This window comes from Lepidochelys kempii, chromosome 5 (genome assembly GCF_965140265.1).
Source record: "Lepidochelys kempii isolate rLepKem1 chromosome 5, rLepKem1.hap2, whole genome shotgun sequence".
Classification (NCBI taxonomy): domain Eukaryota; kingdom Metazoa; phylum Chordata; order Testudines; family Cheloniidae; genus Lepidochelys; species Lepidochelys kempii.
This window is the reverse complement of record NC_133260.1, coordinates 30,445,495-30,460,806: the sequence shown is the minus strand read 5'-3', so window position 1 is coordinate 30,460,806 and position 15,312 is coordinate 30,445,495. Positions and strand designations below refer to the sequence as shown.

Here is a 15,312-nt window from a genome sequence, read left to right as displayed (position 1 = left end):
ATTTAGGATGATTTTATTTCAGATACCTCGATAGGTATAATCTGTAGTTCCCTTTACATCTTAATAAATAGCAAAGTACTTGCAAATGCACTGCAATTAACAATCAGTGAGAAGATCAAAACTGGAAGGAAAGAGAGATCTTTGGTTATTATTTGAAATGTATATTTATAATTCACTTCCATGAGATTATTCGTATTTTGAAATAGAGCATTCAGACAGGCTCTTATCATTTTATAAGTCTAATCAAATAACTAGTAATAACAAATTATTGGGCCACAAAACAAATTAAAAATAATTGCAATTAATCACAAGATTAAAAAATAATTGTGATTAATTGACAGCCCTAGAAATAATACAGTACTCCTGACATAAATGATGAGGAAAGAGGTGCACCTTGCTTATTCAAACAAGGGGACAAGGGTATCTATTTTCCACTCAGAGAACTAGAGAGTGGAGTTCTAATTCTTCCAATAACCTGGCTTCCTTGAAGGTAAGGATGGTTTTGTTCATAGGCCATAGGAAGGGAGTCAGGATGCCAGGTTCTATTCCCAGTTCCACCACTGACTCCCTGGAGAGCTTTAATTTAATCTTTATAATTTAATATGTCTGTGCCTCAGTTATCACATTGGTACAGGATAATAAATATTTACCTACTTCACACGGGTGTCGAGAAACTGAATTCATTAATAACTGTACAGTGCTTTGAAATAATAAAGCACTATATAAGCACTAAGGAATATTCTGGTCCTACACACTGAAAACCCACGTAGGGAATGAGAAATTGTAGGTTTCTCCCCATAGAATTTCTACAAGATCATGCCATTGTTGGAGGCAAGTACCAGGGGTATGGTTTAGGTCCCCTCTAAAAATGCAAAAGGGGGGGGCAATTCCCCAAATTTTTGAATCTTAGTAATCTTCCAGAGGCCAAGACTGTCCATGCAGATGCTGTTTGTGCTGTTCCCAGCTGTATGGGACTCTCCCCTATTAGTATGGCCACAATTTATAAGCTCCTGTTCATATTTGCTCCAATGAAAACAAGCATTTTTAAAATACAGCTCAGAATAATCCACTGTTTTGTTTTTATTTCCTGCCGGCTCAGCACTTCACTCGGGATGACATGTCACATCTGGTTATGCCTATGCCTTGCATCACGTTGTGTAGTGGGAAATGCTGACATACTTGTTCAAGAGGACATGTTATTTTAGAGTCCAGAAAACTCTACAATAGTGTGGATAGGGCCCACAGAAAAACCTGACCTTGGAAGCAAAAGGCTATTCAATCAGTTTCTTGTGATGCTATCACATTAAGTGAGGTGAATTCATGCCTGGTGTAAATTAATTGCCTTCAACATAGTTTATCATAATTATTCATTTGCACTGCAGTAGCACGCTGAGGTCCAAATCATGGATCATGGCACCGTTGTTCTAGGTGCTGTACAAACACATAACAAAAAGATAGTCCCTGCCCCAAAGATATTATTTAAAGAAAACTTTAAACAAACCTAGCAGCAGATTACTTCTGCAGTTTTTAAATACGATACAACAAGATTCCAAAGTCACAATACCTAAACTAGTACATAAAAATCTAGAAATAGCAGCTTTCATGAGACCTTTTTTTATATAAACCCATTTTCTGATACCCTTACAATGAGTAGTACCTTCTTCCCCAAATAGTCTCACTGACTGGCATCATCATTTGTGTTGCTTGAAGTCAGTGGGACTATTTTTAAATAAAGTAGTCCTTACTGAAGAACTCTCAATGGGAGAAAAGCTACCAGAGTTTGGACCATAATATTTACAAATGTCAGGGTAAATGAATAGTGGAAACTTACTCTCTCCCAACTTCAGCAGCTGGACTGATCAGTCTCTGAAAATGTTCTGAATCTCAGAAAATGTTAGACGATAAATTATTTAAGAATAAAAAAATCATTTAAGAAAAGTGAAAAAATATTAAAAAAAAAAAATCAAGAAACTAGGTCTTGCTTTTTGGAGGTGTGCCATTGAATCGGTACTGATAGGAAGTGTGAGAGGATGTCTGTATGTATGACTAAAAGTAAATTTTATTTGATTGAATAATGTTTGTTGTTACAAAATTATATTCTTTGTATGTATCTAATGTATAGTATTAATATAATATTGTACCCTCTTGTATCTTCCCTCTTACTTACCCTGGGGAAAATTAAATTATTAAACACACACACACACACACAGATGCAAGCAACTTCAATGAGTCTACTCATAGTATGTAAAGTTAAATTTATGTGTATGTCTTTGCAGGATTAGAGCCTTAGATTTTAAAATTCTTGGGGCAGGGATTTGTTATTTTCTTGTAAATAACTGCACTTATCAGATGCTGCCATATACACCAATTAAACTATATAAAATATTAATAATGCCCCAATCCAGCATAGCATTTAACCATGTGCTTAACTTTAAGCATGTTGTTAGTTCCATTAACATATATGGAACTACTCACATCATTAAAGCTGAGCATGTGCATAGGTACTTTGATGGCTTGGGGCCTAAATGCATAAACTGGGGGCCCTATTCTGCCTCATTTACATCATTTTTATGCCAATATAACTTGATTAACTTCAATGCAGTTACTTCTGATTTACAATCAGCATAAGTGAGGGGAGAATCATTTCAATTTAAAAAAATATTTCAGTTTTTAATAATATGCAGTGGTTTAAGAAATATTTTTAATATACACCATCTTGACATTGTCCCTTTATCTTCATTTTTAATAGCAGGGTTTTTTTTCCAAACATCAGAACACTGTACTTGCATGACAAATCCTGAATTTCTGTCAACTCTCTGGAATATTACATCAAAGGTAGCTTGAAGAGATCGGGGTGCACTTCCTTTTTCTCCATATGAACAGCAGTAAAAGCAAGGTAATCAATCAAAGAAAGCTGCGTAGATGTCTCTTCAGAATGACAATTGCAAATGAAGCGATGCTCTGAATGCAACTGGCCAGTCTCGTAAATTGTTCTGTAACTCAGAAAGTGTCAAGGGCAAGAAAGCAGGAAGGGAATTGAAGTGCTGGATAAAGACTCAAGCAGAGACAGTATAACCATCATAAATGGATAAATGTGGATATAAATGGATAATGTAGAAATATTTCATTATGATATGTACTGTAATACAAAGGAAATGTATATACCAGTCACCTTGTAGAAACAGAAGAGGCAAATCTTGTCAGCGGAACAATCATTTTATCTGGTTTACAGGGGCCAAAGATCAGTAATTCTATAAGAGATAAAGGAATGCTACCCCAAAATACTTAGATTGTAGATGAAAACTGAGCAAACTAGAAATGTGTTTATTATAGATTATAGTACTGGATTCTAGAGTTAAGCACAGCATGTGGGAATATATTGTACAGATTTTTTTAAGTCCTCATAGCCAGATTCTTTGCAGCAGGTTTTTTAAAACTCAGGTTGGCATAGGGCAAAGGGAAATATATTTTTGTCAGTTTGTTTTAGACAATATTTACTTTTAATCCTGCTCTGCCTAATAAGGAGGATTCATGACACAACCTCAGAGTTGTGAAAGAAAAAATCTGGGAACTAGACTGCCACCTTATTGCATAAAGTAGCTCCATTTAATCAGCAGGACTACTTCTGGAGTAAGGTAGTCTTATGTGAGTCATTAGAAATTTGACATAAAATTGTTAGGTACCCTTTAGAAAAAAGGTTTTACTACAGATCTTTCTTTTTTTTATGACAGCACCAAAAAAACTACAAAAAACAACAAAGCATTTCCATTGTCAAGAATCTCCAGATGTACAGACAAAAGGAATTTGATCTAATGCCTATTTAAGTGAATGGGAATCTTTCCAATCATTTCAAGGAGCTTTGGTTCACCCCCTAAGTTATTTTACACGACTAAGAAAATTAAAAGAGAAACGTAGGGGGAAGGATTGCTATTACATACAAAAAAAAATACTATGTTAGACCATTCAAGACGCACAATTAAGCACTCTAAAGTCACTGCCCCCTTGTATGCATTACAGTATAACCTTTGATTAAATCACACACTGCATCACATACCATACATAGTGCCACTTTCCCTCCAATGGTAGATTCTCACAAATACTATCTTGCAATTGTTTTTCATTCTTCTTTCATTAGCTTCATTCTCATAATCCTGCTCTATGTCATTATTGACTTAAACTTTGTGTAAGATACTTTCTCTTGTTTCTATGGTATTTACATTAATATTTTCATAAGCACTCATGTATTGTGGCCAGGATTTTCAAAACTGACTAGCTCTATTGGGTCAGTGAAAACTGACAATAGTGTGGGTAAAATCCACAATCTGAAACAAGTTAGCAGCAGCCTGCTGGAACAGTCTGTCCCATACAGCCTGGGAGAGCCCCTCCCTTGTATATTCAAGGAGCCTTATGCCTTTGTCAGATGGAGAAACCTTAAGGTATGGCAGAGCAAGGATTCATCCAGTGCCCCTTATAAGGTGCCCAAAGCCTTCCCTCAATCAATTCTCACCTTGCCAATGCCAGAGGAACTCTCCCTATGGTGAGATATAATGAGGAGACAGTGGGAATGGGGTGGCTCTTGCAAGAAAGTGCCTGTCCAGCGGAGTTCCAAGTCCTGTTGACAGGATCCTACTCCAGGGGGAAAGCTGCGAGGGACCACAGCAGCTCATTCCCTTATGGTGCACTTTAGCAAGGCATTGCACAAGGAGCTGGAGAAAGGGATAACGTGGAGCTCCTTGCTTAGTTTATGTATAAATTTAATATTCTTTTCAATAGGCAGCTAAATTAGCCATGCAGAACACACAGCCTGCTTCCTCAAATGTTTATTTTACAAGATTAGCAAAGGAAAAGCCAACAAACAAGAAACAGCCAACATGTTCTTGAGCAGGATGTGATCTTAAAAGGGTTTTAACTCAGTCACATGAAAAAACAATTTTTGATCAAAACCAAATTTCACAGGAGCACTCAAAGGCATTTCTGCTCAAGCCGGTCTATTTGCATGTCACATTTCAGGTTCAGGTTCCAAATGTAGTACTGTTCCATTTTAATAGTGAGGAAAGTAGTATTTTCATTCTCATTTTCAGATGCAGCTGATCTGTTTTTGCTCAAATAGTTTGCACAGAAAATCAATGGGGGACAGAGGTGATGCCCTGATATTTCAGCCCCAAATGTTCAATTTACAGAGACGGGTAAGGTGAAGACAGAGATTTAGAATGAAAACTATTAAATAACTCTAACTACAATGATTGCAGACACCCCTGCTGCAACATAAACACATCTTTCTTCTTTGATACATTTTTAGGCTCAGATCCTCAACTATGTCTGAGGGACACACAGCTCAGCTCAGGAGGAGGGCATGCAAAAGGCTGCCTTTGCGCTCCTCCAATACTAGGCTGGCTGCGTGCTGGTTCAAAATCTTTGTCATCATTTGGGAGAGTCCATAACTACTCTATGGATCCCATACTGCAGCAGGGAGTTGGTGGGAAGTAAGAAAACCTTGATCATGCCCTTGATGTCAGCATCAGGGAAGGAGGACAGGACAGCAGCAACTATGCCAGCTCGATGCCATCAGAGAATTCCCCCTATGCTGGGGAGACATTCCACCCTCCCGCCTGGGTTGGCTTTGCCAGCTTTAGGCTGCTTTGTACTGGGGGGACAGTGCAAAGCAGCTGCCATACTCCACCAGAGCAAGTGGGCTCTAGACTGCAGATGAATAAACGTCTCAAAAAATGCTTTGTAGAACTAAAGCAATATCAGGCCAACAGTCTCCTTTAAGTTTTCCGTTGGCAAAACATGACTTCACAAATGACCTGAAGAAGAGCTCTGTGTATGCTTGAAAGCTTCTCTCTCTCACCAACAGACACTGGTCCAATGTAAAGATGTTACCTTGTCTCCCTCTGACCCCACAAACACTGGGAATGCTTGGCTTGGTATACAGGCTGTGGAACAAGCTGCAGCCAGGGATGCTAGAGGCAACGATCTCAGCAAGCACCGTAAGGGCAGCTAGGGTGACCAGACAGCGAGTGTGAAAAACCGGGACACTTTGTTTTTCTGCGGTATAGCTGCCTATTATAAGACAAAGCCCCTAATATTGGGATGTCTGGGCATCCTAAGGGCAGCAAACTTTTTTTTTTTTTTTTTAAATTACATCCCAATATGCTAGCACATAACAACGGACTGTTTAAAATACGTCTGAAAGTTTGGCAGGATGCACCATAAACTCTCCCTTCAGTGCCCCAACCCCCATCCCAATCTTCTACACCTCCTATATCCCAGCATCTCCCCAGGCATCCCCTTAGCTTCCCCACAGCCTCTGCTGCCCTTACGCCAAACGTATCCAGCCCCTCCATTTACACAAACACCCCACAGCACCGTCCCCCTCACCCCCAGCCCCGCTCCTACACCCCCAGCCCCCTCCAGCCTCCCTCCCTTCTCATCTCAGGTTAACGGAGCGCGGCGGCTGCCCCGTTCCCGGCCGCCTTTACCTGCTGAGAGCGGGTGCCCGGCTGCAGGGCGGCCCCAGGCGGGGCTCTGCGCGGGGCACTCATGGCAGCCCCCTGCAGCCCCGGGCAGCCGGCTGGCTCGCAGGGAGCGAGGGGACCTGCGCTGCCAAGGGGCTCCGGGGGGCGGGGCCCTGGGGAGGGCGGGCCGCCGGGGCCGCGGAAGGCCGGGCTAGCGAGAGCAGCAGCCCCCGGCGGAGGCTGAGGGCCGCGCGCGGGGCACGGCGAAGCGGAGCCCGGCGAGGCACCGCGCAGCAGCCCCGCTGCCCAGGAAGCGGGGAGCCAGCCGCCTCTGCGCCCGCTCGGCGGTGGGAAGGGCCCTTCGGCGTTGATTGGCGGCAGCGGGAGGCGGCCCCCGGGCTGGGCGCGGCGAGATGGGGCTAGGAGCCGACCACACACACAGCCCGCCTGGGCACTGCAGGGCTGCGGGCCGCTCGCCGCGCGGGGAGCCCGCTAGCTACAGGCGGGCAGCTGGCGAAACGCGTGGGACTCAAGGACCAAGATTAGGGGCATCTTTTTTTAGGGCAGAGTTACTGGGGGGGGGGGCAGGTGCTTTAAAAACGACAATGCAATTAGCCAACGAGCCGCTGTTTTCCTCTACAACCTTGGACAGCTCCGCTAGCTCTCTCGACATGACACAGGCAAGGTTTTCCCGGCAAGGGGGAACACGGCAGCCATGGGAATGCGATCACTGAACTCGGTAGGCTTGATCAAGCGTTTCAGAGACTAGGACTGAAGATCAGCATTGATTGGGGGAACCCAAAACATCCCAACAGTCTAAGAATAAATTTTCATAGAAAAATATTAATTCATCCTGGCAACAATCCCATAACATGGATAATAAATAGGCATTTGCCCGACTTTATAGATAAGGAAACTCAGGCCAAGGGAATTTTCTTCCAAATTGTGGCCCGCTTGTGGTTACAAAATTGGCACTCACACTTGATTATATTGTATTCAAAATCAGGATTCTTGCAGGATTGACTAACGCTACAAATTACATCCTTACAGGTGCACATACTTCACTTTGTGTTTGCAATACAATAGAAGGTGTAGACTGCACCCACAAAAGAGTGACTGTTTTATGTTGCAGAAGTCTTGTAACTCCATCATTCTTCTCTGATTCCTACCCCAAAGCCATATGCCCTAGCATAGCTTTAGGGGTTCTGGTAACAGGCATCGGCTGCAGTTTTAAGCCCAAATTGCTCAGAGGCTCTATAAATGGTGGGAGTGTATATATTATAGGTGAAGCAGGGAGTGATGCTTCCAGTTAAAGTTGTCCAACACCTCAGACCTTGTTTTCAGTTGCTGGTAAATTTGTTAAGCTTTGAGGTTAAAAGAAAAGAACAATACACCAGTCTCCTGTCTGTTTAGAATTTCATGCTCAGTGTCTGCATGACATTGAAATTTTTGGAAAATTTCAGCAAAAACAGGCCAGCTGTTTCTCAGAACAATGTTGGGGGAAAATTAGTTTTGCCATATTAGAAAAATTCTTACAGTTTAGTGAGAAGCCCTGCTGCCTCCATCCTTTGGAGCAGGGACTTGACATGTGATTGTGATGTGGAAGAGCAGGGGTATGTGTGCCCTGGTGTCAGGGATGGCTCTTTTGCCGTGCCCAGGAAAATCCTCCCAGATTTGTGACCCTGTGAAAATTTCAGTTCACACATGCTCAGACTTAAGAGTTTGGCAGCTAAATACGCAGAGGATTCCATCGGAGCTCAGTTTACTCCATGCTATGGTTGCAGAGGCCAAGCAGGAGTTATCCTGGACTTCCTCCTAACAGCCAAGCACTGCTATAGCACTGGGCACAAGAATTGAAAGCAGGGTAATTTTTTGTCCTGTGTTCCCAATGCTAATCTGCTTAGCCCGAGCAGCAAGGAAACAACGTGACCAGAATTCAGAGCTGTGAGAAGCCTTTTCTGGGAGTAGGGTTGTGGGGAAGGCTGGGCCAAAAAGCTAGAGAGGGTGTGGGCAGGGCCATCCCTAGGGGCCCAGGGTGGAAGCGATGGATTAGTCTCTTCCAGGACCCACCGCACTGGCTAATCACACTAGCCCCTAGGGCCCCCCAAAGCATGGGGCCCAGAACAGTTGCCCCAATTTGCCCTACCCAAGGGACAGCTCTGGGTGTGAAAAGAACAGGCTGGAGGGATGGGGCAGAAGAGTCTGTAACCCCTAGAACACACTGCCTTCAGAACTGGACTGAAACCCAGCTTTTCTGAGTCTCAACATTCCTCTGCTGTCAACAAACAATTATGAAACTCAATGGAAAAATGTTGCTCTCCTCGCCCTCAAGTGACTGGCCCACACAGAGGATAATAGCCTACTGCTGCTAGCAGTACTCTTATTTCACCAGGCAATGGTCTGTGCTGTGGAACTCAAGGTTCCAACCTTGCTGTAGAACCATGTTGGTATTACTATGATGGAATTTCTATTTGCTTTGTTAAAAACCTAGGAAGTTACATAAAACAAACCAACCCAACCCACCAACCTGAAAACCCTACATTAAAAGAACATCAAGGATGCAAAGTCAAGCCCCCAAAAGTTAAAAAATACCAGAATTAAGGTTGTCTGTGCAATCTTAATTCAAACTCCTTGTGCTTCTGCGCTACAATGATCTTTAATTACATGATCACCTGCTATTTTTTCCATACATACATTCTCCACCCCTTCCTCCTGTTGTATCTATGTTAAGTTTGATTGAGGGAAGTGGGAGGAAATCACTTGTGTTTTAAACTGAGGTAGGAACCTCTGAAGATTTTTTTCTCCCAGCTTCCCTTGTCCCTACGTAGTAACACAAATTGCCATACTGGGTCGCACTATAGTCCATCTAGTTGAGTACCCTATTTCTGATAGTGGTCAGTATAGATATTTTGTAACTTTGCAGGAAGATACAAGAAACCTGACAGAGGGATGTGATGGATTAACCTTCCCTCAAGTGAACCTTCTCCTACTCCCCTCAATTAGCAGCTTTCGATCTACAGGATGAGATTTTATATCCTTAATTTTAGTTTTAGCCAAATATGACTGTGGTCTGTTATTTTCAAATTAACCTTGAATGAATTCTACTAGGTTCTTTAATGCAACTCTAGTGACAATGCGTTCCCCATACTAGTTATGCATTACATAAGTGTGTTTCCTTTTCTTAATTTGAATATTAGCTGCATTTATTTAATGCATCTTCCTTATATTATGAAAAAATGTAAGTAGGAGTACCCTTTGTTCTGTACATTTATACACTCAAATTTTCCCCATCCAAACCAGTCCCTTTCTTCTTCCCCCTCTGATTCTTGCTTCTAGTGCTAGAGAACTGCTTCACCACCACTGAATCAGGTATTTCAGGGTGTCCCACTGGAGGTCTGCTCCCTACCCTGTGGGGGAGCATGTTGATTAGCAAAGAACATATGCTGGGGGATAAACAGGAATGAGAGCAATGTGTGTCTAGAGAGCAGGAGTGAGTGAAGGGCATATAGTAACTCACTTAATGTTGTAGTTATGTTCCTAAAAAATGAGACTTTAAGTGAAACAATGTTAAGTGACTCCAATTTCCCCATAAAAATGAATGTAAATGGGGGGGTTAGGTTCCAGGGAAATTTTTTTTTGCCATACAGTACAGTACTACAGTTGGGAGGTGCCCCCCCCCCCCTTACCCCACACAGGCACAGCCCACTGACACTGGAGATGAGGCAGGCAAGGAGGCTGAAGGTGCTGTAAGCTAGGAGAAGCACGTTGCACAGCTTCCCCTACTCTGCAAGCACCAGGGTGGGGGGCTCAACCCTTGGCCTGCCCACTCCATCCCTTTCCCCCAAACCCCCACCCTTAACCCACCTCTTCTCCCCCCCCCCCTTTACTCATCAGCTGGCTTGCAGCATTCAGGGGGCAGGAGGGAGGAGTGAGTACTCGGACTGCAGTCTCCCCCGTCCCTCTCCTGCCCACAGCAATCAGCTGGTTTGTGGCATTCAAGAGGCAGGGCAGGGAGGGAGAGCATGTGCACCAAGTCCTCGCTCCTCCCCCCTCCCTCCTGAACACCGCAAGCCAGCTGATTGCCGCGGGCAGGAGGAGGTGATAGGGGGGCTGCCAGCTGTGGACAAAGCAGGCAGCCAAATGACGTTACAGCGAAGCATTGCACAACTTTAAATGGAGCATGTTCTGTAATTGAGCAGGGATGTAAGATCGAAACAACATTAAGCGAGAGGATGTTAAGTGGGGAGTTACTGCAGGTAGGTGGCATCATATGATCTGGGGAAGAGATAGCAGCCCTGGTCATTTTTACACATCTGACAAAATAATGCAAGACCAGCCTTTGGTTTCTGTAAATTAGTAAACTATCTGCTGCTGGTGGGTGTCCATAAGATGCCTGCTACAGGTAGATACACACTACTCTCTCTCATGCAGAATTTACCTCTGGACTTCGTGTTACTTTCTGTGTATGACAAACCCCTCCCCACAACTCTTACCTCTGTAGGCTCTTTCCCCAAAATTCACTGCTGGATACTGTACACCTTTTGAATCTACACTGGATCAACAATTGACCTGAATTCATTTTAGTTTCATTTCACACTTCTCTACTGTAGTCATTAATTAAAAACAAACAATTCTTGTTTGCAGTAGTAGGAGACTCCTTAGATTGCACATGCTGATCATGTAGAACATTTGCCATTTTTACATGATCATGGGCGCTAGCACATAAATATCTACAAAACAAATCAACATTTAGGCCGTCATTATAAATATTCATTTGTGTCTCTTTACTGTGGTTCTTTTTTCTTCAGGTGGTTACTAGAAAACAATTTTAAAAGCTCCTGCACCTGTGTGTTTTAACAAATCCTGACAAGAAGATAACTTCTGAAGATTGTTTTAACTGCTTACCTATTTAATGTTTCTAAGATTTAATATTCCTAATATTTACATTAGAAAATCAATGACATACTTTCAGTTAAAAATTAATAGAAGCTGGTTGCAGTGATTTGACAGAAACCCTAAATTGGAGATTAACACTTGTTTGACTCCTGTTTCTACTCTTTTGTGAAGCGCAATAAGCCAAGTTCTGCCCTCAGTTAAATCTACACAACCTCACTGATTATTTTGTTTTTAAAAAAAGAGAGACAATTAAAATGTTATGGGTGTAAAGCAGCATACATAGAAAGAGCATACCCACTATATGTTGTCTCAAGTTATGTTTCAGAACCTTACATCTATCCATGTTTACTGTGGAATAGTTGCTCAAGGGAAATGGTGGCAGATAGCAAGCATTTAGACTGAGACTAGATAAAGCACTTGAGAGCCATACTACAGGGAATAATTCTGCACTTTCAGGAAAATGAACAAGATAGGTCTGGGGTCTGCAGGACTGCTAGAATTCTGTGAGAAATCATCTGTATAAGTTTTCATTTTCAGTTATGAGAAAAAGTGGTCTGATTTTCAGAAGTGCCAAATCTCACTAAAGGCATTGGTAACTGAAAGTATCCATCACCTTTGAAAAGTCAGGCCAACATTATGGGTTACTCTGTCAAAGTGGATCTGCAGTAACTCCATTGTCATTACCAAGATCACAGTCTAGCCAACAGTTATTGCAAAGAGAGGGAATGTTTTACATTAGAGCTAAACTGAATTGCACTGTTACCTGCTGTGTACATTGTACGGTACAAGTACTCAAACTAAAACACTTGTTTCCTAATATAGTGACTGAAGCAAGTAATGTCACATTTTGCTCGTGGTTGGTATTGTTTTATTGTTCAATAATACTGATTAAAATATTTACACTCCTACTTTTAAATCCACAGTTTAGCACTCATACCTATGGCTTTAAATCTTTTTAGCACAAAGATCTTTATGTCAAGTCTCAGAGAAAATTTCATTTCAAAACAGGAACCTGATATATCATACACACATTTCCTCTGTTTTTGAATGCATTCATTTTTAATACAAAGTGGTAAGATGGTACAATCTTTCAGCCGCTTCATTTACCGTGGATTCAGTTAATTTTTTCCTATTGTAAGTGGCCCTTTCAACAATTGTCACAATGTGTAATTTGCTCCATTCTACCCTGCATCTAAATTTTAAAGCAAGAGTTGGTAGCTGACAGTTACAAGCAAAAATATAAAGCACTATAGCATTATCTACATTGCCTTTTACTGCACTAGCTTCTTAAATTTTCTAGGAGCTTTGTGGAAATTTAGTCAATTCTGAAAAGGCACAAGACTTTTTGCACTCCAAGAACTTTAGTGACAGCACTTGTCGCCATCGGTCTGACATTTTCAAACTAGGCTGAAAGAAGGCTGTTCAGATTAGGAAAAAGTATATTGAGAATTGCTGCTATTTTAAGGAACTGCTGCTGGATGACAAACATCTGTGTCTTTTCTAAGTGGGTCAATCAACCGTCCTCAAATATCCATGCGTACATTAGAATCCCCATATTCTAGCATTTTACCATCTCGCTCTCTCTCTCTCACACACACAAACACACCCATCCCTCTTCCTCTGCCAGCATATATCAAGGGCTTGTAAAAAGGGGGGGGGTGAGGAGTCTCTCAGCGACAACTGCACACATAGGGGCATGGTTTAATAATGACGCAGTCTATTCAACCAACTATTACACTTCTCATAAAGCTGCTGACCTCTGGGATAGTTTTTGCTCCAAGGCATTACACGAACGGGGAAAAGTTCTTTTTAAAGTACAATAGGATGATTTTAATTGTATATGAAATATCCTAAATTTGGTCCACCTGTCTGGTTTCCTAAGGACAGCGATGCTGGAGAGCAGACCACTGTTGGTATAAAAATCAATGTAGAAATTAACAAAAATAATTTGGTATTTCATCCCTAAACCTGCTCAGTACAGTCAATTGTCCTAATCATCCACTTGCTCATCTTGTGTGTCCACCATTTGTTGAGTTTTTAAATCTTCAGCTTGTTCATGATCTTCTTTAACTGTCTCCACATCACCTATTTCACCAGTTTCACTCTCTTCTAGCTCTCCCTGATTAATGTTTTCAGACTCCACTTGTTCTAGATCTGTTTCATCTAGAAGTCCCGCCCGTACCTCTTCCATTTGTATCTGATTTACATGTTCAACACGTAGCTCCTCCATATGTACATCAGCACCCTGTTCAGTCTGAATGTGTTCCACTTCTACATAACTAATCTGTACCTGCTCTTGTAGATCGTCCATCTGTGCACCTTTCACTTGATTATCTTGAATCAGATCTGGATGCACCTGTTCCATAGTTACTTGTGCTGGATCCACTTGTACCTGAATTACTGGTAGAACATGGACTTGCTCCACTTGTTCTATAATAGTCATTGATGTCACTGGTTCAGTTTCCACAGCTTCCACTGGAAGAACCTCCTCTGTCACTATTCGTTCTGAAATGTTATGAATGTCTTTGAGATGCCTTCTCAGTTCACTGCCTTGCATAAACCACAAATCACATAAGGTGCAATGGTTGGGTTTGTCGCCTGTGTGTATTACTAAGTGATCTTTAAATTGATCCCAGCTGTTAAACACACTATTACATACCTGAAACAACAAGATGTAATATGTTAAATAATGTCAATAAAAATCTGATAAAGCAAAGTACATTGTATATTCTGGATCAAGCTTACAAACGCTTACCATGTAGTTTCTTGCTATTATGACTGAACAAGTTACATGGACATCAGCCAAAAAAATCCAGTTTGTTAAATAACAAAAAAAAATTGGCAGAACTCAGAGTTAGGTCTAGTACCTGAATTTTTTTTAAGTGATTATATTTCAAGTTGACAGTGCCTCTCTAATTCTGGCCTTGTGCATATACATAAAGATGCAGACAACCTTGGCATTTATGGATTGGTACTGTGTTTTTAATGTTCCTCAGTTTAACAAAAATGTACAATTCTTATATTGAATTGCACCTCCCCCTTCAAAGATCTTATGTTAGAGCTCTGGCTATCTGTTTTATAATACTGCATGAAGAAATGATACGTACACATGTTATGTGTGAAAGTTACCACACAGAGTGAACATGTTGCACTTTTTCTAAAACGATATTACAGGCAGGGCTGGCAGCATTATTAAGGTTGCCCAAGACTTTGCATCATAAGATCCTGTTTTCAGTTGCTCATAACTTTGCCAAACTTTAACCATTTGGGCTAAAATTTTCCATGCCGGGTAGCCGTTGCTGGTTGACTTTTTTGGAAAATTTCAGCCAAATTGGTTCAGCTGTTTCCAAGAATGCAGCAACGGAAAAGTATGTTGTTTTGCCCAGGTTTAAAAATTCTAATGACCTTTCCTTTGAGAAGTTCTATCACCCCCACGCTTTGTAGCAGGGACTTGAAATTTGGCAGGGGGTGGCCTGTGTGTCAAGGATGTGGCTTTTGTCATCCTCATGTAAATCTGCACAAATTTGACCAAGTTGTAAGACTGTGAAAAAAAGTCACCATTCACCAATGGTCAGCAGAGGCTTCATTTTAACAGCTAAAAATCAAAGAAGATTCTATCCTCACTGAGCACACTAAAGCCTCTCACAGCTGCTAAAACTGACCAGACTGCACATGCACCATCACCAGGGCATCTGAGCACGCTCTACCCTCTCAACTGGGACTGGCTCGGCAAGTAAACCAGGAGCAGAAACCCGAGAGGTAGAGACTGTGACTAGATAGGCAGAGAATGGGACAGGAGATTCTTGAGTCTCACCATTCCTCTGCTATCAGCAAATATCTGTGAAACACACTGGCAAAGCGTCCCATCCCTATCTCGTGCTGGTCTATAGAAGAGGATGATAACCTATTACTGGTATCAGTTATTCCATTTGTTCAAGAGGCAGAGGTCTGTGCAGTA

The 15,312-nt window shown here is 41.8% G+C and overlaps 2 protein-coding genes across 6 annotated transcripts in view; both read right to left on the bottom strand.

The window, feature by feature from the left end:
* The window catches only part of NIM1K (NIM1 serine/threonine protein kinase), an 89,366-nt gene extending 82,787 nt beyond the window's left edge, over positions 1–6,579 (bottom strand). For both annotated transcript variants that reach the window (XM_073343874.1, XM_073343876.1), the window contains exon 1: positions 6,483–6,579. The gene's annotated coding sequence lies outside the window, so the exon portion shown is untranslated. The remainder of the gene's footprint in view (positions 1–6,482) is intronic.
* A 5,593-nt stretch (positions 6,580–12,172) lies between these two features.
* ZNF131 (zinc finger protein 131) overlaps positions 12,173–15,312 on the bottom strand; it is a 40,782-nt gene continuing 37,642 nt past the window's right edge. For 3 of the 4 annotated variants that reach the window (XM_073343866.1, XM_073343864.1, XM_073343867.1), the window contains one exon: positions 12,173–14,013. In XM_073343866.1, coding sequence (XP_073199967.1) covers positions 13,345–14,013 — 669 coding nt within the window. In that variant the 3' untranslated portion in view covers positions 12,173–13,344. The remainder of the gene's footprint in view (positions 14,014–15,312) is intronic. The other variant, XM_073343868.1, reaches the window with a different exon arrangement.